General features: G+C 34.8%; 2 protein-coding genes across 3 annotated transcripts in view; both read right to left on the bottom strand.

The window, feature by feature from the left end:
- LOC139518472 (neurogenic locus notch homolog protein 2-like) overlaps positions 1-25,450 on the bottom strand; it is a 70,984-nt gene that overhangs the window by 12,201 nt on the left and 33,333 nt on the right. The gene's annotated exons all lie outside the window — the stretch shown is intronic.
- Positions 5,778-19,398, bottom strand: LOC139505192 (uncharacterized). Its single transcript, XM_071294957.1, has 10 exons — positions 19,327-19,398; positions 12,433-13,703; positions 11,966-12,056; positions 11,368-11,418; positions 10,744-10,935; positions 10,327-10,497; positions 9,956-10,132; positions 9,498-9,694; positions 8,697-8,871; positions 5,778-6,174 (listed from the first exon to the last, which is right to left on the bottom strand). The coding sequence occupies exons 2-10, from the start codon at positions 13,663-13,665 to the stop codon at positions 6,110-6,112; spliced, it is 2,352 nt and encodes a 783-aa protein (XP_071151058.1). The 5' UTR covers positions 13,666-13,703; positions 19,327-19,398; the 3' UTR covers positions 5,778-6,109.

Genomic DNA, 25,450 nt, shown 5'->3' with positions numbered 1-25,450 from the left:
CTAATGAACTCAAAATCGTTCAATTTTTTATGTCGCGTTTTTTAATTTCCGGATCTGCGCAGAACACATAACTCTACTTCCTTCTTCCGGTCTTGTTGTCGTGAGACTTTGATTAGTCTAGTAAAATATAGGAACTCAAGGAACACAATACCAATATTTCATTTTTAATCATTCTTTGTCTTTGGTAATATGAGGCAGGCATTACCTGTAAATGGGGACGAAGTCTGTATGAATTATTTTTTTGTAACTTAAATATTTGTTAAAAAAAAGAGGGGGGATAGGAGGGGTCATGATCCCGAAATCCCGGGCTTAAAAACACGAAATCCCGAGGTCCCGAATTTAAATAAATAAAAATCCCGGATCCCGAAATTCGAAATAAAGAATTCCCGGATCCCGAAGGGGTAAATCCCGAAATCCCGAGCTTAAAAACACCCGATCCCGGAGTCCCGATAAAGGTCCTATCCCCCCTCAAAAAAGAAACGGAAATACCGTTACGTTTCCGATTTTGGTTCTGTTGTTGTAAAAAATTAATTTAAACAAACTTCGTCCCCATTCACAGGTAATGCCTGCCTCATATTACACCGATTGGTCTATACCATTATATGTCAATAGACCACTTTCGAGTTCATCCGTCACCGGAAAAAACTCGTCAATTATACGCGCTTTTATCACCGTCATTTGTGCGTTTTGGGGCGTCGTCACTTCCCTTCCAATGTTGAGCGAGTGGTTGGAAAACTATAATTCTATATTATACGAATTATTCGGCAAATTGAATTTTCAAAATTGACAATCAACACTGCTGTCATTAGGGAATTGTCAGTAAGTACCTACAGAGCAACCATTATTTCTAGTTTATCCTGCACAAAGACGATCACTAAGACGCTTGATGAACGTAAATAGTGCAGGGATACAGGCGACCCCCTCTATCTGGTAAATGACGTCATAAAGGCGTGCATAATTGACGAGTTTTTGCCGGTGACGGATGAACTCGAAAGTGGTCTATTGGTGGATTATACGTCAATGGGTTATTCCTGACCTGTTAAAATTATTTGTTTATGTGCCAACTTGTAATTTGTATATAAAAATGTCCTCCTCAGGGCTCCTGGAGCACAGCTATACCCTTTCAAAGCAATTAGTTATTCGATCCAATTATTTTGTACCATAAAATGACATTAATTAAAACATAGAAGAAATCATACAAACTGTTCAACAAATAAACGGCTCCCAAACAACTTTCTAAATTCCCTCTCAAGTCTGTTGTAATTTCTTAACTTTACGTTGAAGAGTGGTGATGATATATCTAGTACACCGAAATGTAAAGCACACGAAAGAAACTCTACACACAAATACCTGAGACTACTATAACACAAAGATTGGTCACTACCAATTTATCGTTATAGTAGTCTCAGAAAATACTAAGTTATTCTAAAAGCAGTACAGCTTATATGTATCAAGTAAAATTAATATTACATTAAATATAGTAAGCATCACATAGCTTACACATAGTTCCATAAACTTTTAAGACTGTACCATCACACTAGAGAGACGGGACTCCGAGACTTTTATTTAACCGCGCTTTTAGACAAGGAGAGCGCAATGTTTCGACATAGAAAGAAAAAAGACACAAAGCACATATAGTCTTGGTCGAACACGAACATTCTGAATATGACAAGTTAAACTATAGTTTGAAGGCAACCACTCCCGAACCTTGGACAATCAATGTAACAGTACAATATATAAAGAACAAATTATAACAAGAATGGCATTATGCACACGCTGGAGCGTCTCCCCTTCTTTACTAATCATAGTTAGATTATGTTGATAACCTTAAATACGAATTAAAGCTTTACTTAAACTATCTGAACATGATCCAAGAAAATGAGGCTAAGATAAGATACACCAAACGAGAAATACATGTACACCTTACAATCATTCAAAACACTAAAAATAGTTACCATAAAATTGCTTGTAGTTTCTAAGAAACAGACTATCCAAGAAAACTAAACATTTACCAATGAACCTAGAAAATGGGGTCAAGGTCAGATGAATCATGCCAGGCAGTCATATACACCTTACAATCAATCTATGCATTAAACATAGTTGACCTATTGCTTATAGTATCTAAGAAACAAACTTGACCATGGAAACTTAACAGCGACCAATGAACCACTAAAATGAGGTCAAGGTCAGATGATCCATGCCACGGTCAGACATACACATGTTACAATTGATCTATTCATAGTTGACCTATTGCTTATAGTATCTAATAAACAAATTTCACCATGAAAGACATACAGCTTACAATCCTCCCATGCTGCAAAAAGAGTTGACCTATTGCTTTTAGCTTAAGAAAAACAGATCAAAACACAAAAAAATAATACTGAGCAATAAACTGTGAAAATGAGACCAAAGTCAAATAAAACCGACGAGACCGACATGTACATCATAAAATTGTCCCATACACCAAATATAGTTGACCTTTTTCATATAGTATATAACCACTGAACCATGAAAATGAGGTCAAGGTAAACAGACACCTGTCAGTTGGACCATGAAAATGAGTTCAAGGTAAAATAACACCTGCCAGTTGAACATGCACACCATACACTCATTCCATACACCAAATACAGTAGACCTATCTCATACACTAAGTATAAGAAAACTGACCAAAACTGACAAAAAAAACACCTTAAAACATGTATAACCATGAAATGAGGTCAAGATCAGACGACACCCGTCAGTTGGACATGTACACCTTACAATCCTTCCATACACAAAATATACTAGACATATTGCTTATAGTATCTGAGATATTGACTTGACCCGCACAAAAACTAAACCTTGTCCACTTATCCATGAAATGAAGTCAAGGTCAAGTGAAAACTGTCTGACGGACATGAAGACCTTGCAAGGTACGCAATACTAAATATAGTTATCATTTTACTCATAAATGGAGGAAATTAACAATACCAAAAAAAAGATCTGAACTTTTTTTCTCAATTAGTCACCGAACCATGTAAATGAGGTCAAGGACAATGGACATGTGACACACAGAAACTTCGTAACATAAGGTATCTATTTACAAAGTATAAAGCATTCAGGTCTTACACTTGGTCGATGCCTCTGCTGGTGGACAGTTAGTCCCCGAAGGTATCACCAGCCCAGTAGCCAGTACTTCGGTACTGGCATGAAAATACGGATTTTTTGTGTTATTAAAATTTGCTGTTACAGAATGTTGGAAAATTATTATAATTTAATGAATGTATCTCCCTCGTGCAAAGCTCTGATTCCTTTCACGGATTTGGCTATACTTTTTGGACCTTTTGGATTATAGCTCTTCATCTTTTATGCAAGCTTTGGATTTCAAATATTTTGGCCACGAGCATCACTGAAGAGGCATGTATTGTCGAAATGCGCATCTGGTGCAAGAAAATTAGTACCGTTAATGTTATTACTACCACTGGGTCGATGCCTCTGCTGGTGGACTGTTAGTCCCCGAGGGTATCACCAGCCCAGGAGCCAGTTCTTCAGTTCTGGCATGAAAATACGGATTTTTTGTGTTATTAAAATTTGCTGTTACAGAATGTTAGAAATTATTATAAATTAAGGAATGTATCTCCCTCATGCAAAGCTCTGATTCCTTTCACGGATTTGGCGATACTTTTTGGACCTTTTGGATTATAGCTCTTCATCTTTTATATAAGCTTTGGATTTCAAATATTTTGGCCACGAGCATCACTGAAGAGACATATATTGTCGAAATGCGCATCTGGTGCAAAAAGATTAGTACCGTTAATGTTATTACACCGTCATAAAATAAATAGAAAACTTTTAAGAAGTTAGTTAACGCTGGGAACAGTATATCTGGTTAACGCCGACGCCGGATCACTAACTCTATGTCGAGCTCTCTACGACAAAAGTCGCAAGCTCGACAAAAATTAGTTGAAAATGCTGCTCATCAGGGGTATATTTTGGTCGTTTATTCCTGTATGTGATCTTTAGTGAATTGCTTCTATGCCATATGAAAAAAGAGGCTATTTCATCTTCATTTATCTTTTGATCTGTTCAGTTTCATCTCTGATACCACTAAACCAGAACCCAATTATCACCATCGACGACATTTTTGAATCATGACAGACCACTGAGTTTTTTGTTGCTTTTAATTTTTATTGACTGTACTATGACTTGTATCTACAAATACGCTAGTTGTATACGCTAGTAGTATGTAATCATCTGTGTCCACACTTGTAGTATGCAAAAATAAATATTTTTTTTTGGTTAAAAGATATAAGTTTTGTAATAGGAAGGCTTCAATTATAAAGAGGCGACTTTTCTTGTTTTCAAATAAAGAAACTTCGAATAACGGTTATTTTTTGTTAATCGCATTCAACCCCTAAGCGTTATTCTAAATGACCACCATTACCCGACAGCGTAGTAATAAATAGTAGGCCTATATATAAAACCGGCTTAATTGACACACTTCAAATCTTTATATATGCACAATCGTCCCCCAGTATATATTTGTCCGTTGATTTTTTTTGTATTTTATCATTCCGAAAGCATATTCTGTCGCCGCATTCTCCAATGAATTAGAATTGTTGACCACTGAAAATTGATTCAAAATTCAGATTTATATAAACATAAAGAGATGCGATCTGATTTCCAATCTGATTTCATCGAGGATTTCATATCTGAAAACTATTAACCAAATAATGTTAATGTTAACAACAATAGATGATTCTATAGTCGATCTTTATCGAACAATTCAAAAAAGATGTTGACTATAACTTAGGTATTTCTTTTAGTTGATATTTGTTTCCAAGCAAACAATCAATTGAAACCTTAGTGAGAAGTGTACACTTTTGTCCGTCTACATTGCTTGTCGTTTTTAATAGCCCCGTCAATTTATTAAAGGGGACGCACGCAGTATTTTGAATTGGGAGCGTAATTCCCGATAATTAAATATATGCCAACAAATTTTTGACAATTTTAGACTAAAAAATAATTTAATGGTGAAAAACATGATAATTAAACAAAATTGACGATCCGCTACTGCATTGCCCTATAGTGGGCATGCACATACGGATTCCTATTTTTTTTAATTTCCTGTTGAACACAGCTAGAACATTGCATGTATCTCATACACACCAATATTCACATAATTGATAATCAACAAATTCACATTATTGCTGTACGTAAAATGTTCTTTCATAAAGAACCGTAATCATTTAAATGGCAGACAAGACTCCAGAGGCATTTGTCTCATAAAATACCGTAATGTATAATGGATTTTTTCTGAGGCAAGCTCCTGTGCCACAATCGCAATGGAATAGCGATTAATTTTTAGAACTCACAAACAATTTCATCATTTCATCACAGGCGCTTGGGTCTAGGATACAGATTTTTTTTTTATTAAAATATTCAATTTTCTATATTTATAATACATATCTATCACTTCTGTGCATGTCTCACCTAGTTTCGAGTGATTTAAACGACTATCCATACTAAGAAACAGTATGGATAGTAAAATTGGGTATTTTCTCTGGGTCGTTTAAATCATTTAAAACTAGGTGAGACATGCACAGTGATAGATATGTATTATAAATATAGAAAATTGAATATTTTAATAAAAAAAAAAAAAAAAAAAAAAAAAAATGTATCCTAGACCCAAGCGCCTGTGATTTCATTTCTCATTAAAAATCTTTATTTGTGTATAGAAATATTTAATATCAAAACGACGTAATCTAAAAGAGTGAAATAAAAGAAAAATTCAAAAATAATTTTGACGTATTTTGTTGATAAGTTCAGATGATTTGTCATAAATCACATGATGGTGTCTGCAAGAAAGCCGACAAGTGAAACTGTCGGTCCCTAATGACATTTTTAATGATAACACTTAATATGTATGGTTGCTACTGGAAAGCTAACGAGTGAAGCTGTGGATTAACAATGTTGTCTTTTCATAATAACATATGCGAGCGGGCTACTAGAAAGATGACGAGTGAATCCCTCATGCTGATTCTTCATAATAACAATTGTGATGGTGGCTACTAGAAAGCTGACGAGCCAATCTTTGTATCACTAGTTGTGTTTGTGAAGTTGTGGATCACTAATGGTAGTTTTTCATAACACATGCGAGCGTGGCTACTAGAAAGAGGACGAGTGAAGCTATGTCTACAAAATAAATAAATATAAGATAAATATGGAAATTATTTGTTTAATATTTTACTTAAGTAAACTTAGAAAAAGAAAAACCAGGCATACATAAGAATAATGAAACACCATATACCATATGCATGGCTATACATTGCCTTACGTATAGTGAATTAAATAATTCTGATGCAAAACTAACCATCACCGTGAACTCTGCAGATACCGGTAATATAACCAGACACAAGCGTATAATTCAAACGTTACGGCAAAATAACATGTTACAAAAAACAAAAACAAAATACATACAATTATGTGATATATAGAGAACGATCTTTAAATTAGAAAAAAACTCTTCCCTTATGTTTTAATTTATAACGCATTTTTGCATCCCAAACTAGAGACTCATATGAGAGCCTGAATCACCCACCGCTAAGCCGAGATTTCACAATCGCAATCAGTAATGTTGCCCTATATGTGTTTTGTAGATATGTCATATAACAGTAACTGTTCTGTGTTGTATTTGTGTTTTTTCTCTCGGGTTTATTGGTAAGGAAGGAACCAAGATATATCGTTGGTTAATAAATTGGTCTTATGATAAAACATGACGCATTACCAATCCGCAATATTGTTGGATGCTTACCACATTTTATGTTTCATCGACGGACTTTAATATTAGTTACTCGACGAGTATGACCTTCACTTATTGAACGGAAACCTCTTCATGACTTCTGATCCTTCCGCGACGAGTGCATCCGCTGTTTTGGTTGAGTTAATGCTACTTCGTCTATTGTTTATATGCGTATTTTTTCTTTATTATTACAGTGTTGTCTATTTTGATATCGTTGTTTTTTAAAACATCAATTCAAAGCCTTACTATGCATGGGGTTTGACACTATAAATTTGTGTGTGCACCACGGACATTACAAAAAAGATCCGATTATCATCAATTTCCATGATATTCCATCCAAAAATCATTCATATGCAAAAAGTCAGTGTCAAATGCGTGAAAAACAACAACCTGCAAACTCATCTGTAAGTAATATTTTACACAAATGTAATAAAAAATGTATATGTACAGGCATAACAAAAAAACGTCCACACAATTATATGATTTTCAATTTTATGGACGCCATTACCAGTTGGTCGACCGTTATGGACTATCTGTTTCACATACAGATGATGACAGATATGCTCCAATTGTCGTAATTCCACATTTCCGACCTCATTATACCGAATGTCAGACCTCTTTATACCAAACGTGAGACTTGTCGGAAGGTTTTTTTTTTAAAACAATAAGCAACATTACGGGTACCACATTGGAATTACGATAACTTTACGATATACAGAATCTCTAAAGCGAACAAAATGTTATCTAGTAAAAATTCAAGGGCAGTTATAGTATCAAAGCCAGGGCCGTAACTAGGGTTTGAAGTCAGGGGAGGCAGGGGTTTAGGGGCCGCCGAATAAGGCCCCAAGAGAGGTAGGTTGGGGGCGCAGCCCTTCGCCTATTTTTTTCTCTCATTAAAATGGCTAAAAATGACCCTTTTTCCTTTGATTTCCTTACTTTAAGAAACACCAGTATTGCTTGAATCTGGAAACAATTTTCATACAAAAACAAGCTGAGATTGCTGTTCGCGGTTAGCCAACGCTCCGTCTTTACCCCTATTTTCTCTTTTTAGCCATGGCGGCCATCTTGGTTGGTTGGCCAGGTCACCCAACACATTTTTTTAACTAGATACTCCAATATGATTGTGGTCAAGTTTGATTTGATGTGGCCCAGTAGTTTCAGAGGAGATTTTTGTAAAAGTTAACGACGACGGACGTCGGACGCCGGACGCCAAGTGATGAGAAAAGCTCACTTGGCCCTTTGGGCCAGGTGACTTAAAAATTACCTAAAAGAGTTTGAACATATGTATTCGCATTCTGACTTTTGAAATGCCCATTTACTTAGGCAGTGTGTGAAAAAGCACTTTTAGCCATACAGACGACGAGGTGCTGAGGAGTACATTCCGCGTAATTATCAGATAGATATATTTACTACGTTTAGAAGCACTTTTTGTCGTACAGATGGTGAGGTGCTGAGAAGAACATCCAGCGAAGTTCTCAATCAGATAGATACTTACTACGTGTAGAAGCACCTTTAGCCGTATACACGACGAGGTGCTTAGGAGAACACCCAGCTAGTTCTCAGTCAGATAGATACTTACTACGTGTAGAAGCACTTTTAGTCATACAGACGGCGAGGTGCTGAGGAGAACATCCAGCTAGTTCTCAGTCAGATAGATACTTATGGCGTGTAGAAGCACTTTTAGCCGTACAGATGGCGAGGTGCTGAGGAGAACATCCAGCTAGTTCTCAGTCAGATAGATACTTACTACGTGTAGAGGCACTTTTAGCCGTACAGATGGCGAGGTGCCGAGGAGAACATCCAGCTAGTTCTCAGTCAGATAGATACTTACTACGTGTAGAAGCACTTTTAGCCGTACAGACGTCCAAATGATGAGGAGAACATCCAGCTATTTCTCAGTCAGATAGATACTTACTACGTGTAGAAGCACTTTTAGCCGTACAGACGGCGAGGTGCTGAGGAGAACATCCAGCATAGTTCTCAGTTTCATCACTTGCGTCACCACAGTCATCCATACAATCACATTTAAACCCATCCTCGATACAGTTAGAGGAACCAGTAGCACAGGTAAACCAACCAGAAGGACACAACTTTTAAGAAAGAAAAAAGTCATGCTAGATACAATTATTCAAATTGCAAAATCCTTAATCTAGTGAAATTATTTATTAGGTACGTTTATGATATTCAATCAGTTACCATTTTTTTTTTTATAAACGACGGAGTTATGCACAACACCATTACGATGGAGTTATATATACACATGTAAAACCACAAGTCCAATGGTCATCCACCAGGACCCATTCTTAGGTCATTTACAAAGCATTGTAAATTTTATATAAAGAGGGCGCTGTATTTAATCTTGGTTTTGATTTTAAGGGCTTAGGCATTAATTTGAAAACATAAGGGAATACGACATATAAAAGAAGTGTCATTGAATTTTTCCCTGAGAATTTTGACACTATGTCAACTTTGATAATATGCACTATTGAAACAAGAATTCCATAGGTAGCTTTAAGTAATTCAATTACTTATTCTATCAGTAGTTAAAAGACATTCAAATTTCAATATCAAAATCTCGTTGAACAAATTCGGATCGCCAAAATAATATTCACAACAATGTGCTTTTGCCTATTCGTTTTACGACTGGAACATTTAAACAACATTAAGATGAGTTTTTCATTTTTTAACGTTTGAGACTTCACCAGTTTCAATTTACCTGTACATACTGCCCAGATGATGCCGTTGGACATGCTTGTGTATTGCAGTTAGTAAATTCGCTGGAATCTCCTGAACATGACAATCCACCATTTTGTGGATAAGGATCAGAACAAGTTCTAGATCTTGTATATTGTCCACCTCCACAAGTCACTGAACACTGACCAAAGTTACCCCACTGTGACCAGGCTCCATCAACTAGTAAAATGACCAAAGAATAATCGATTTATAAAACTGATAAAAACGGTTATTTTCATGACTTTACTTTCACTAAGTTCTTCATACTAAAACATTGTGCACTGTCACATAATCTTACTATTCTAATATTTCTTTAAACTAAGATATTTCTTCCAAAACAAGACAAACGGCTGAATTATAACTAAAAAACTATTCATCTCATTAAAAATGATCTATTAGTTGGCAAATGTTGATATCACAGTATACATGCAGAATACTTACTTATACAAACTTGTGTATTGCAGGCTTCTTGTTCATAATCGCTGCCAATCTGAGAACAATCGTTGCCACCGTATTGTTGAACCGGGTTAGTACAACTTCTTGTTCTGTCCTGCGTGCCACCACCACATGAAACCGTACAAACGCTCCATGCACTCCAATCAGTGTAATTACCATCAACTGCAAATTTTGAAAATATTAATAAACCAATAACGACTTTTTATACGCGTTAAAGTACAATGAATGCACGTTGCTTAGAGTAGTCTTTCCGCAAATATTTTGACCGAGTGAAAAAATGAATTCGACATGATCATATAAGTACATTCAAATATTTTGCAATGCTAGACAACACTGGTTTTAAGGACCATACTTACTTGGACACATGGACAGTGTACACGTCTGAGAATCAGAGTCTGAACCTTGACAGTCCTGACCACCATACTGAGGGATGGGATTTGTACAAGATCTGTTACGCATTTCAACACCACTTTCGCAGGTTACAGAACAAGCTCCCCATGTGCTCCAGTCTGACCAGATACCATCAACTATTGAAAAAAAAATATGTTAAAGGATTAATATCAATAGAGCACTATAGCCACTATTGCAGCTCAGTACAAATAATTTTTCATAATTTTAGAAGCGTCAATTGAAACGAGAGTTAATTCAAATAATTTACTAGATTCATTTTATTTGCATTGAAACAGTTGAAATTTAATCTAAAGGACAAAGTGATATTGTGTATAGTGTATTTTAATATGTGTCATTCTTTAAAAGTTAAATCACTGACTTACTTGGACAAGTTATAGAAGCAACGCACGACTGTGATTCAGTGTCAGAACCCACACACTGTAATCCTCCCCACTGAGGTCCGGGATCAGAACAGTTCCTTGTTCTGACTTGTTGCCCATTTGTATTTGTTCCACTGGGGTTACACGTAACTGAGCATGCACCATAAGCAGTCCACGCTGCCCAGTTTCCATCAACTGGAATATATAAAAACAATGTAGCGCAGGCAAACTGCGCCTATTACCAATTCAACGTATAAGATTAACAGAGAACCAGATAAAAATGGTGGTTTCTGAAGTCTTTGTTAGAGCGTTACATAATTTATAATATGAGCATTGTAATATTGACATTTTACCTTACTTTCATTTCTTTTGATAATATATTTGGATTTGAGAAACCATGTTTTTTAATTGCACGAGGACTTGCATGCCCCATTCCATATACATTTATTCTTTACCTTATTTCAGTGAAAACACAAAATTGAACTCAAAGTGTAACAACTTAAACTTGAAATGGAAAATGAATATACAGAGTAAGTAAATTCGTCTAAGTAAATCGTCAGAATATGTCAATCTACATACAAACAGTTACAATGGCAAATCTTTCTGAATTCCTTTAAAACAACTTACTTGGTGATGGCTTAGCACAGTCTTCGTCATCAACACCATCGCCATCATCATCTGTAATATAGGATAAACTCATTCAAAATAAACAGCTTTTATCAACTCAACATGAATAACAGTTCCAAAGAAGAGACTCAAAATTGATCACTGTGTTTAAAGAAGAGATTCAAAATCATTCACTGTACTAAGAGAAGATAATTACAAATCAATCACAATGCCTTAAGAATAAACTCAAATTCAATAAAAGCACTTTGCTCAAATAAGAGGCTTAAAACTCAATCACAGTGCTGAAGAGATATAAAACCGACAATTACCATTAAAGTTATTTTTAAAATTTACTATTATTATATAACAAAGCATGATACTTATTATCATGTATAAAAAGTATATCCAAAACAATATGTATGATTTGACCGAAACTGATATAGGTTTATTTGTTTGTTTCAGGAAGGAATGTTTATGTTACCCTTCGAGATCAGATGGCTTTTTTATTATTTACTTTACGAATACAGTCAAACCTGTTTTAAGAGACCACTAAAGGGAGATTTTTTGCTAAATACAGGTGGTCTCGTTTCCCAGATCTACAGTGACTATAGGTACCAACCTGCTCCATTATTGCATATTTCCTCATCTATAAGTCCATCACAGTCATTGTCGTAACCATCACCAATTACATTGGTTGTTGGTACGCAAACCTAGAAAATATAAGTAACTTCTACGTCATGTGGTTTCTTGTGGAGAGATGTCTCAATGGCAATCGCACCACATCCATGACATCGATCGTCATATACATTTATATTGAACGCGACCATATCAATTGACTTGGTTCATTATAGTGATTTCAGTTTTAGTTTAGTTATCCTACAATAATCCAACTATAATTGTACAAATATCATTTATAGAAACAAACAGATACAAATTTTTGTTTTACTGCTTCGATGTTGCATGACAGTTGATTTTGGAGTCCTTTTCGCGGTTCTTATTTAAGCCCAAAAATACAAGCAAATGTTGTACCCTAAAGTGAAACAAATACTGAACTTATGGTAAGATACAAAAAAGTACTTTACATACCGTATTTATTGGTGCCAGTCTCATACCAGTTGTAAACCCGTATGTTTCATACTGTGCCTGTCCATATAAGTATCCTCCAAAAATTGAGATTGTAGACTGGTGGCGAATCGTGTGGGAACCATCTGATACAGAAATATAACCAGCAACGTACTCTGTTCCGCCAACATTGATATCATTGTAAATTGTGGCTGAGGGAAAGGCTCCTCCATCTACTAGAAGTCCATCTTTTTCTGATTTTTTTACCACGAACATAAAGTAGTTATCATATGAACCCTGTGAATACATGGGTGTAGCAAATGTGTAATCGGCACCAAATTGTTCAACAGGGGGAATAATCATCATCATTGGGTCGGATAACTCGTTACTCGATTGTTGACTGAGACAGAATTGGACAACTTTGATAGCTTTGTCAGCTGAAACATAACAATAAGCAGTGGACGGAACAAGTCTTTCCTCAAAGTCACCGGCGTTAGCTAATGTTAACGTTTCAGTAAATCCACCAGAAATAGTCACAGTTGTTCCCGCCTCACTAGCAATGTACTTGAAATAGTCTCCTGTTGTCCTTAGTGGTATTGGTACAGTAATGAAATGTTTTCCCCATGTGCCTACTGGTGTAAGCTGTTCTACGAGATGGTCCGAACTAGTCCCAGTTCCAATTATCGTTTTCTTGTTTCCACTAAAAGCTGCAATCTTTTTATCGGAGTGTATATATGTGCCTGTCAAATCTGCATTACTGTTTATCAGCTGTATAGAGTCAAACTGGTGTATAGTTACGGTAAGTGTGCTTCCTCCGGAATAGCTCACTCCATCATACGTGACTGAACTACTCATACTAGCTGGAAAGGTAAATGACACAACAGTGTTATCGATGACACCTGCAACCGCTAGTTCACACTGTTGAGATGCTGGGTACCACGTGACAGCGTAATACTCCGTACCTAAAACATCTGTTGGAACTCCAAGAAACGCGTCGTTCGAAAATCTCTCTTTATTTACACCGTAAATAACAACTTCATCACTAGCTGATACAAGAATACCTTTGCTGGAAGAACTAGAACCAGACATACGTAGACTAGGGCTAAAGAATAGCTGTTTTACTGATCCCGCTGTAACTGTAAACTGTTCATTTATTGAAGAAGAATACTTTGGTGCCGTTACCTGGACACTTACTGTACTTGTTCTCGTAGTGGTGATGAATAATTCGATTTCATAAGCAACAGCAATGTTTTCCATGTACGCAATAATAAACTCAGTGCCTTCATTGTCGGGAGCTGGAATTTATGAATTCATGCATTTTCTGACTAAAAATATTGTTTATGAAATTCTAACAAAGCAGAAAAAGACAAATACAATGTTTAAAAATGTCAATAATTCATCTATCAATTTTACTATACTAGTATTTAATTGTGGTCTTATTTGTGGTTTGTTTAAAGCGAATGTTTTTTCATATATATGTTGTTACTTGGCAATGCCAAATATGTTTTTAATCAAACAAGTTATTGCATTTAATTTAAATTAAAAGGGTGTTCAGCTAGAACGTAGTAATGTTTGAATGTGTCAAATGTATATTCCCATTTTTGCACATCTATACATGTATACTGTATTGATAAAGGAAGCTGAAGTAAATCCATACATACGTTCATACAATACAATCAATGTATGCAATCAGCTAATCTGTTTAGAAACATGCAGGATGACTATAAACGAGACAGACTTTACAAAAGAACTGTCCGTATTTAAGAGTGTTAAGCCTCTGTCACACCTTACCGGATAGCACTAACGGACGCCTAACGGATGAAAATAAAATAAAATCAAATGGAAAACAATTTTGTCTGTTATCCATTGGAAGTCCGTTGATGTACTGACCAACTTGAACGGACGCCTAATGAATGCATAACTGACACACACCGTATATGCAACGTACGAGAAAAGGAAACGTACCGGAAAGAACGGATGTCGAACGTACATCCAACTGACGAGTACCGCATCATTGAAAACGGACACTTAACGGAAGCGTATGAAAGGCCGTTCATGTCAAAAACCCGATAAAGTAACGCGTTTTCAGATTTTCAGCACATTTTTAATATTATTGTCATTTTAAATTACTTATCTCGTTAAAATAAGAATTAACGCGTTAAATGAAGGTTTAACACATTAAATGAAGGTTTAACACATTAAATGAAGGTCTAACACATTAAATGAAGGTTTAACACGTTAAATGAAGGTTTAACACATTAAATGAAGGTCTAACACATTAAATGAAGGTTTAACACATTAAATGAAGGTTTAACACATTAAATGAAGGTCTAACACATTAAATGAAGGTTTAACACGTTAAATGAAGGTTTAACACATTAAATGAAGGTTTAACACATTAAATGAAGGTTTAACACATTAAATGAAGGTTTAACACATTAAATGAAGGTCTAACACATTAAATGAAGGTTTAACACATTAAATGAAGGTTTAACACATTAAATGAAGGTTTAACACATTAAATGAAGGTTTAACACGTTAAATGAAGGTCTAACACATTAAATGAAGGTTTAACACGTTAAATGAAGGTCTAACACATTAAATGAAGGTTTAACACATTAAATGAAGGTTTAACACATTAAATGAAGGTTTAACACATTAAATGAAGGTTTAACACATTAAATGAAGGTTTAACACATTAAATGAAGGTCTAACACATTAAATGAAGGTTTAACACATTAAATGAAAGTTTAACACATTAAATGAAAGTTTAACGCGTTAAAAGAAGGTTAAGGCACAAAATATTTAACTTTAACGCGTTAAATGCAACTTTAACGCTTTTTAAAAATGCAACCTGCAATTTTACCGCGCTAAAAGCAACTGTAACGTGTTCAAAGCAACGTGTAATTTAATTTAAGCTTACTTTGGTCGTGTGGTATAGCGCGCCGGTTACAGTGCAGGCGATTTAGTGTCACGATCTCTCAGTAGCATGGGTTCGAATCCCGACGAGGGAAGAACAAAAAATTTGCGAAATCAAATTTACAGATCTAACATGGTTGGTTTGATGTTTGGACGAGTTATATATATATATATATATATCAAAATTTATCTTTGTCAACCTGTTTACGCTTCGTCTTGAATACATTTTGTTTATATGTCAGTTTTTTCAGATACTTCACTTGGTCTTTTTACATCTTTTAATGTCTGTATTTAACATTAGGGTTTATCATAAACTATGACGTATACTTACATAAGTCTCTACCAGTGAAGTTTTATTTCTGAAGATGGTGAAAACGTGACATATCTTTACTATATCTATCAAACAAACCTCAGTTAAGGTAGCACTACAGTCTGTAACGGTTATTTTTAAGATATTTTTTATCACATATATATATATAATTTTGAAGTAAATATTATTCTGCACAGTTTGTAAAAATCCCAAAGTCATTATCATATCATAACAGGGAGTAAATACTGAACTTATATAAATAAAAGCACATGGTAATTCATCTATATATATAGGCATTTAGGAGGGATAATATGTCAATCATCTGTTGATGCCAGTGAACAGCTGTTAACCACTGACCACAAGATAGATAGTGTGGTCTTATCTCATTGTATCATGTGTATTGCAACAAAAGTAATGTATATAACTTTGAAGAGAAAAAGGGAAAGTTATTAGAAACGAGAAAATCTAAAGGGAAAAAATCTACCCAAAATGAACAAACTATATATATATAAGGATAAAAGAGTGAAATTATCTTTGAAAGCCTCTGACAAACTTTAAACTTTTAAGGTACTACAAACAAGAAGAATATGTCTCTGAATCTGTCTACTGTTAGGAGTTTTAGGCACTTTTACCAATATTAAGTTTATGTGAAATTTTTCACTGAATTTCATAAAACTCAAAAACATGTGAAAAAGAAAAGAAAATAGAAACTTCATGGGTACCCCTTTTGGTTTGACTTTGATATATGTGATAAAAGGGAGTATATTTTCTACAATACTGTATCCCAGTTTTTGGATATTTTGTTTCTAAATGAATTTATAGGTGTCCAAAGATGAAAGGTAAAATGAGGTTTGGCACCCAGCAGTTAAATCAATATATCTTCTTACTGGAGGCATATATCAAAAATCTGAGACACGGTTTTGTATATAGGATATGGTTGATTAAAGGGATGAAAACAAATTACTACCATTTGACCTGAATTTGCCATTTTCATCCAAGTTGGAAGACCACGTTTTTGGCAATTAAGGAGCTATAATTTGAGATTTATCATACCAGAAAGAAATCTACAGATTAAGAAGAATTAATAATTCAGCTTTATAATGAGCTAAAGATTTTAAAAATCCATTGAGTAGTTTTGGAGAAATTCATCTTTAAAGACTGTTGGTTGGAGTCAGAAAATTTTGACTGTAGTGCTACCTAAAACATTACAATCGGATATTGTTAAACGACTGTCAGTCAGATAACCGAGGCTTTAAAAAAAATCATATTGTTATTGATGAGTATTTTGTAGACGCAACGCGAGTCTGGCGCAAATACAAATGTCAATCCTGGTATTATTATGAGTTAATTTACCTATCAGCTAGCAATCGTGTGTGAATTGTGAACATGTTTAAAACAAGAGGTTCTTAAGAGCATACATCGAACATCTTGTAAACCATGCCCAATAAGGTTATGAATCTGTGCCGAAAGTTTCACCACTAATGGGTGTAACAGGACGACCATTTGATATCCATTGGGGAAGGAGGATTTTATTCTTTATTTCTACTTCTTACTAAGTCGGGTTTTTTTTTCGCCGCGAACACTTTATCCATTGGACGTCCGTTCAAAGTTTGCTTAACGGACATGCAACGGATATGGACGGACGTCCTATAACGGACATGAACGGATTGAAAAAAATCGTTATCCGTTGGGAGTCCGTCGATGTACTGACCGAATAAAACGGACGTGTAACGGATGCATTATCATAACAGACACACACCGGATATGCAACGTACGAGAAACGGACACGTACCAAACAGAACGGATGTCGAACGTACATCCAACGAACGAGTGCCGCATAAAACGGACACCTAACGGAAGCGTACTGGACAAAACGGATGAACAAGATATACGGAAAAATCAAAAGCGACAATAATAATACATGTAAATCGCATAAATATTCAAAATGTTTCTGTATAACTGGTTTTGGTTTGTTCTTCAAAATTCCTCCAAAGGGCAGTGTCTGACATGAATAAGAACTGCTTGATTGTGAAGACGTGCCTATACTCTAAGATTGATTATGAATAATTTAAGAATTCATGAACCTAAGAAATCTGACGTACCAATAATTGGCATTTTTGACGCGAAATTTTCAATTGGCATTTATCCGAATCAGATCCGTTCATCGTCCTTTTTATCCGTTATACGTCCGTTTCTCATCCGTTCAACCTCCGTTTTATCCGTTATACGTCCGGTAGAAGTCCGTTGGTGAATTTATCTTCCAGACCTCCAACGGATGTGTAACGGACATGTAACGGATACAAAATGGAAACGATCGAAACGGACGAGTACCGTACAAAACGGACGCCTAACAGACGTTCAACGGACATTTTATCCGTTGGACGTTCGTTCGAAGTTTTTAAATGCTCAAAATTTTCCACCGGACAGAACGGACGTCGACGGATAAAACGTACGCTTAACGGACATGCAACGGATATGGACGGACGTCTAACGGACATGAACGGATTGAAAAAAATCGTTATCCGTTGGGAGTCCGTCGATGTACTGACCGAATAAAACGGACGTGTAACGGATGCATAACAGACACACACCGGATATGCAACGTCCGAGAAACGGACACGTACCGGACAGAACGGATGTCGAACGTACATCCAACGAACGAGTACCGCATAAAACGGACACCTAACGGAAGCGTACCGGATAAAACGGATGAACAAGATATACGGAAAAATCAAAAGCGACAATAATAATACATGTAAATCGCATAAATATTCAAAATGTTTCTGTGTAACTGGTTTTGGTTTGTTCTTCAGAATTTCACCAAAGGGCAGTGTCTGGCATAAATAAAAACTGCTTGATTGTGAAGACGTGCCTATACTCTAAGATTGATTATGAATAATAAGAATTCATGAACTATAAGAAATCTGACGTACCAATAATTGGCATTTCTGACGCGAAATTTTCAATTGGCATTTATCCGAATCAGATCCGTTCATCGTCCTTTTTATCCGTTATACGTCCGATAGAAGTCCGTTTCTCATCCGTTCAACATCCGTTTTATCCGCTAAACGTCCGGTAGAAGTCCGTTGGTGAATTTATCTTCCAGACCTCCAACGGATGTGTAACGGACATGTAACAGATACAAAATGGAAACGAAACGGACGAGTACCGTACAAAACGGACGCCTAACGGACGTTCAACGGACATTTTATCCGTTGGACGTTCGTTCAAAGTTTTTAAATGCTCAAAATTTTCCACCGGACAGAACGGACGTCGACGGATAAAACGTACACTTAACGGACATGCAACGGATATAGACGGACGTCTAACGGATATGAACGGACGTCTAACAGACATGAACGGATTGAAAAAAAGTTATCCGTTAGACGTCCGTTCGAGCTATTCGATAGGTGTGACCGAGGCTTTAAAGTATATACATTTTAAAAGAGTTTTGAAATATAAATCATATCAATTTTCATTTGAATACTGAAGTGTTGTATCATTGGCACTCATACTACATCTTCCTATATCTATATACATTATACAATATAATTTCAATCAAGTTTCCAGTTTGGTTCTTAAAGTTGTCACATTTTATATATAAATAAATGGATAGCACAAATTCAATCAAAATAAAGATATATATATAAATGATGTTTATATTGAAGAACATTTATCAAATATGTTACCTGAAGAAATTTGTTGAACTGCAACTATAGCAAACAGAAAGGCAACAATGAAGTGATATCCTGTAAAATATATTGAAATTAGTATTCCCTCATTGTAAAAATACAAAGAAAAGAAAACGAAATTTAGAAGGACAACTGTTACAATATCATTATGTGTTTGCTTGAACGAATTCGACTCGCATGTTGTCATCCCATTGCTAAAGATGTTAAAAGTATCATAAAAAAGAAAGCGAAATAAATAAGGCTTAATCTTATTATCTGATACAACCAAAATGAGTACACTTTGAAAATGAGAAACAATACAAAAATTATACAGATGACACTGTTTTCTTAGTCGAATTAACGTACCTTTCTCCATACTTTCACAGTGTTCAGTAAGCAAGCTCCAAAAACTATATTTGTTAGATATTTAAACTTAATATCAACAATTTTCACACATTTAAAGACGAATCGAGTTAAAATTGTTGAATAAGCGGTAATATCTTTATAGCAAAAACTAATATTTTGGTTTATTAAATATATTAATCTTATCTTATTAACTGTTACAGAATTCTGGCCAACTTTCTCAATTGTTTGGTTGTATACATTTAAAGCATTTTGGGCAAAACTAAATATTATAATGACATTCTGTCAGTCATTTCCTGCTAAGGGCATACGATGCAATTTCGATTCCAGGCTATGTTTGACCTGGTCAATTTAGATATGGACAATGTTTTATAATTCATCTGTGCAAGATGTATAACGGAGGGGTCTTTTTTCTTTTGTCTTTTGGTTATTTTGTCCGGCTATCTCCTCCTACAATTTTGAAGGTACAGCTTTAATATTTTATAAGATCTACATACACATAATGAAGATGTGTAGGCCTCAGGATTTTAATTTCTTTTTTAATATTCTGAAAATAAAAGGAAGTTGGACTTAATCATCTTGTGATACAAGCCCAGAAAGAGATCATGGTGTGTCTGTCTATCTTCTCCTACAGTTCTTGCAAGTGTAGCCTTAAGCTTAAGAATACAACGTAGATTATCATACATAGTGTCAAATATATATTATTTTATGGTCAAGAGGGGCATAACTTGTGTCTTACAGACAGCGTAACAATTTCAAGTTGTGTGCCAATATCACTCTTTGTCAAAAATATGCTAAACTAAACTCATGCATATGGTAAAGCAGAAAGTGTGTGTATTGGGGGGGGGGGGGGGGGGGGCATTGTCAATATCTTTGTTTTAACCCATTATTCTTTATTCGGTAAACCCTATCTACTACACCCTCGTGCATGTGTACTGAACAATTGGGTGAGACGGAAGGTACTTATTGATTAAAACAGGATAAGCTTTAAACGGTGAACATCACCTAATTTCTCAGCCTAATTTATATTCATTGTTGTTTTAAACTATCATATTTATTTAGAATTTTATATGCGTTAATACTCTTATTTGACAAGTTCAATGAAAAATATTTATTTTATTTAGCAGGTGCGAATTTGACATTAACCCAATGATCTAGTTTGCATTGGTCAGAAATGTTATTCGGCCTTGGTGATCTTCTTTCTTATAAACCTAAGTTGTATATGCAGAACATATATGTTGGATCACATTTCTGTAAGATTTGACATACAGCTTGAATATGTATGAGAATCATCATGTTTAACATTGAATGACAATTCTTGAAATAGATGCTTATTAAGAAGGAGCTGCATGTGAAATCGACGAAAGACAATCTCAAAAATTCTCATTTTTCCAAATGAAATACATGAAATAACGGAGACGTTATCGTATGATTAATTTACATTAAAAAAAAGCGTAAATTATTCCATTCGATTTTAACTGCACCCCGTATACAAATATTCGTCTATTCCGAAGACAATAATTCCATAACATTTCATTTCTAAAAAAGAAGTAAAATATGTTTAAACCTTGTACACTATGGCACTTATATCTAGAATTCTTCCGTAATTAAACAATTAAAAAACGTAATAACAACTTTTAAACCGTAACCCATTTTTGTTGTTTAATTTGGAATATATTTCATTACGAAACGCAATTTGAGTAAGGTATCTTTTATAAGACTATCTACAAGCAGCATGAGCAGTTCACCCCGTGCAAATTATTACGCTACGGCTTTATTCTAAAATGTTGGTGAGCATTTAATATTAGTCTGAGAGGTCACAAGATTGAGAATGGAATTGGGTAAGATGTCAAAGAGACAACAACCCGACAAAACAGCAGAAAATAGCACAAGGCCACCAATGGGTCTTCAACACAGCGCAAAAAACGAATACGGAGGCGGGCTTTATCATGCCTCTTAAATATGATTTTGCAGAAGTTAACATCATAATATGATTTCCTGTCTCATATATTTAGCTGTTGTTTACAGTATATTTATATAAGAACAAGTGTGGACACAGATGAGTATGGATAGTATGTTTTGATGTTTGACAGTTACTTATGACAAAAGGGAGTTCTATGTTTTCCTATATGGTGTTATTAACGGCGTTGCACGATGACAACCAACTTGAGCATTAGGAGTATTGTTTATTCAATATTTAGTTTTTATGTTCAAGATGGGCATGGAAGAGACAGTAATTGCATTAGTTACCAAAAGATTATGATCGAATATGTTCCACATCTTTGATTTTTGATTCACTTTGTAGCTAGGAGAGCAACACATAATAGGTTCATTTTTTCATGTGTTTTTTTCTAAATGGGAGATGATATAAAGATTTGATAACATGAGGAGCCTGTAATTCAGTGGTTGTCGTTTGTTTGTGTGTTACATAGTTGCTTTTTGTATAATTTTTGGTACATAACTAAGGCCGTTGGTTTTCTCGTTTGAATTGTTTTATATTGTTATTTCGGGGCTTTTTATAGCTGATGATAGGGTATTGGCTTTGCTCATTGTTGATGGCCATATGGTGACTTGTAGTTGTTAATTTCTGTGTCATTTTGGTCTCTTGTGGAGAATTGTCTCATTGGCAATCATACCACATCTTTTTTTATATGTATTTGCTTACTATTTGTATGGTTCAAGTTGTATTTATATTATTTTGTGGTGGATCATCAGTATCATTAGTAAATCAAAGAGCAGAATGCTCTGAGGGATACGATTGCCATATAGTTTTCATTGACACATGTATAGCAGTTCTGCCAACTTTTCATTAAGCAAATTCGTGAGATTTGGCCAAAATAGAAAAGATCAAAGAGGAAAAAAATAGATCCAAGGATAGTGCTGCAAAAAAGAATGAACATGCGTGAGTCTCACGCATTTTTGGCAGCCCTGGCCTTGATAGTTCAAATAATTATGACGTCTTGAAAGGCTATTATATTTTTTTTTCTTTGACGCCTTACTTCGAAACTAATTCAACTGCATGTAAAGGTAATATAAATCTGAATAGTCACTCAACTTTAAAAATAGCCAATCCCAGATACAAATGTACGAGCAATGCACTTATTGTGTTTTATTTGTGTACTATCAATTCCAAGTTTACTTTCCACAGCAGTCACTGAGAGAGAGAGAAGGTATTTCATTTCATAGTCCGAGAATACTCTGATGTCTGACGGCTGATTTGCCAGACAAGCTGGGACCGTGGGGACTTTTATGCTAGTATACTTAAATTACAAACTTAAATAGTCCCAGTCCCATATATTATAGTTATTAAAGTGAGAGGGTTCCCATATATTATATGTTATTAAAGTGAGAGGGTTAGCGCTATAGAACCAGGTTTAATCCACCATTTTCTACATTTGAAAATGCCTGTACCAAGTCAGGAATATGACAGTTCTTGTCCATTCGTTTTTGATGCGTTTTGTTTTTTGATTTTGCCATGTGATTATGGACTTTTCAAATTGAGTTCAGTATTTTTGTGATTTTACTTTTTATATCAAATATTATTGGATGCCGAATTGAATTTTAAATAGGTGCCGATTTGACTAGATGCCGATTTGACTTTTTCTATGGGTGCCGATTTGACTTGTACCCAGTAATCTCGGACTATTCACTTCGTATCTTATCACCGTTAATTCTAGGAGGAACCCCATTTCCCAGTCCCATATATTATATCAAATATTATTGGATGCCGAATTGACTTTTAAATAGGTGCCGATTTGACTAGATGCCGATTTAACCAGGTGCCGATTTGACTTTTTCTATGGGTGCCGATTTGACTTTTTCTATGGGTGCCGATTTGACTTGCACCCAGTAATCTCGGACTATTCACTTCGTATCTTATCACTGTTAATTCTAGGAGGAACCCCATTTCTAACTGTTTAATTATTAATTTCCTTTGGGTCAGTGGGCATGAATCCTTCCGTACACACTCCTCTGTTTAAATTGAGATCGTTCTTAATATAATACGACGTTTATCGACATCTAACGAGTTATTTTTTTCTTGACGATTTTAACGGGAAATACTTCTGAAAGGGAGACAACTCGAAACGATAATATGGAAGACTCCATTTCGGCTAAAGGGGTGTTATAGGTAAAACTTCATTGATTTTAATTTAAATGATGCATATGATTTTAAATTATGCAACAACAATATTAAACCATCAATAGCAGGCAGTCATAGAAAGAATCCATTGAGTTTCAAATTAATTAATAAGCGGGGAATCCAGAACAACCACCAAATCTGATACCCCTTGAAATCAAGAAAACTATACGCATGCGCATTAATACATAAACAAACCCGCGACTTGCGATTTGGAACAAGAACGTTTATTTAATTTATGATATGATGAATGAGTCTCAATTTCTTTATGAGAGTACAGTCAGTATCAGTTTCATAACGGTAAAAATATATATATAGAAAACTCCACTTCAGTTCTTATATGACAGAAATAGAATTATCGGAATTCAAAGAACTCTCGCATTTATCAAAACTAGGGAATTCCCTCTGACGTGTTTCTAAATTTATAAAAACACTAAATATAAATACTGCTTAATTCTGACTTTCCGTGTTGTTAAAAACACGCATATAAGTCAAGGGAAAAATCAAACATGAAGATTATGAGAAGTACATTACAGGAAAGTTGTTTATGTTCAATCCTTTTGCTTGTTTTTAACTTTTAAAGCAAGACAATCATAAGAATCTGAGATGTTGCTGAATGTTTAGAATAAAACGGTTGACGTGAGGGAATGAGCCCTGAGTCAACGGTAAAAGTCTACAGATTGCTTGAAAGCAATCGTATCCCAAAAATTGTTAAAATGTTCCTCATATTAGAATACATTTATTGGTTTTTAGTAATGACAATGCCTGACATGATGTTTGGGGCTATATGATCTAGGAAGAGAACCTTTGTGCTGATTTTTTTTATCAATTCTTTGATAATATCCCCTCCAAATCTGGTCGAAGCAAAGAAAAATATTGACCAATATGACAATGATTTCACATAAAGAACCTTTGAGCATGCTTCAAAGACTCACAACTGCTCCAAAAGTAATATGATAGAATTTCAAGTATGTCAAGTGGATATTATCAACAGCTTAATTAGTCTTAATATGTTTAAATATCTAAAAAGTAATAGTATTCAAAAGGTTATGCAAAATTATTCTCTTTTCATTTTTTTCTGTTATATGGATACTAATATAAGTGATACATGTACCAATACAGTATGTGTTGTGGTATGAAAGTGTAGTAATTAACATTTACTGTATCAATGTTAATTCACACAAATTAAGAAATAAACAAATGAATGAAAAATGTTCAACATGTACAATAAAATATAGTTTTAGAAATCAGGTTAAATTGAAGTTCACATGAATACGGATTTAATGAGGTCGACTTTATCACTTGCAAGTGAATACTTCATTATCAATATTATTTAACATAATTTGACAAAATTGAACCATTTTGGCTGCTAAAAGCGAATTATTATTTCACTATTTCAGTTTTATAATTGATTGAACAAAAACGAATCATACTTTTGATTTTAGTGCCCCTTTAAACATATACTTGAAGGACCATTTACACTCAGGACCAAGTCATCAGTAGGCAGTACAGATGTATTAAAACAACCTAGCATCATATTGCTAGTAGTGGGAGTAGTATTGTCAGGTAAATTTGGTCTTTTTTTTAAAATTTGGTCAATGAACAATCGAAATAGAATGCTTTTATCTTCCTATTACTTAC

Source organism: Mytilus edulis, chromosome 1, assembly GCF_963676685.1.
Source record: "Mytilus edulis chromosome 1, xbMytEdul2.2, whole genome shotgun sequence".
In the NCBI taxonomy this organism is placed as follows: Eukaryota; Metazoa; Mollusca; class Bivalvia; order Mytilida; family Mytilidae; genus Mytilus; species Mytilus edulis.
This window is presented reverse-complemented; position numbering and strand designations above follow the sequence as displayed.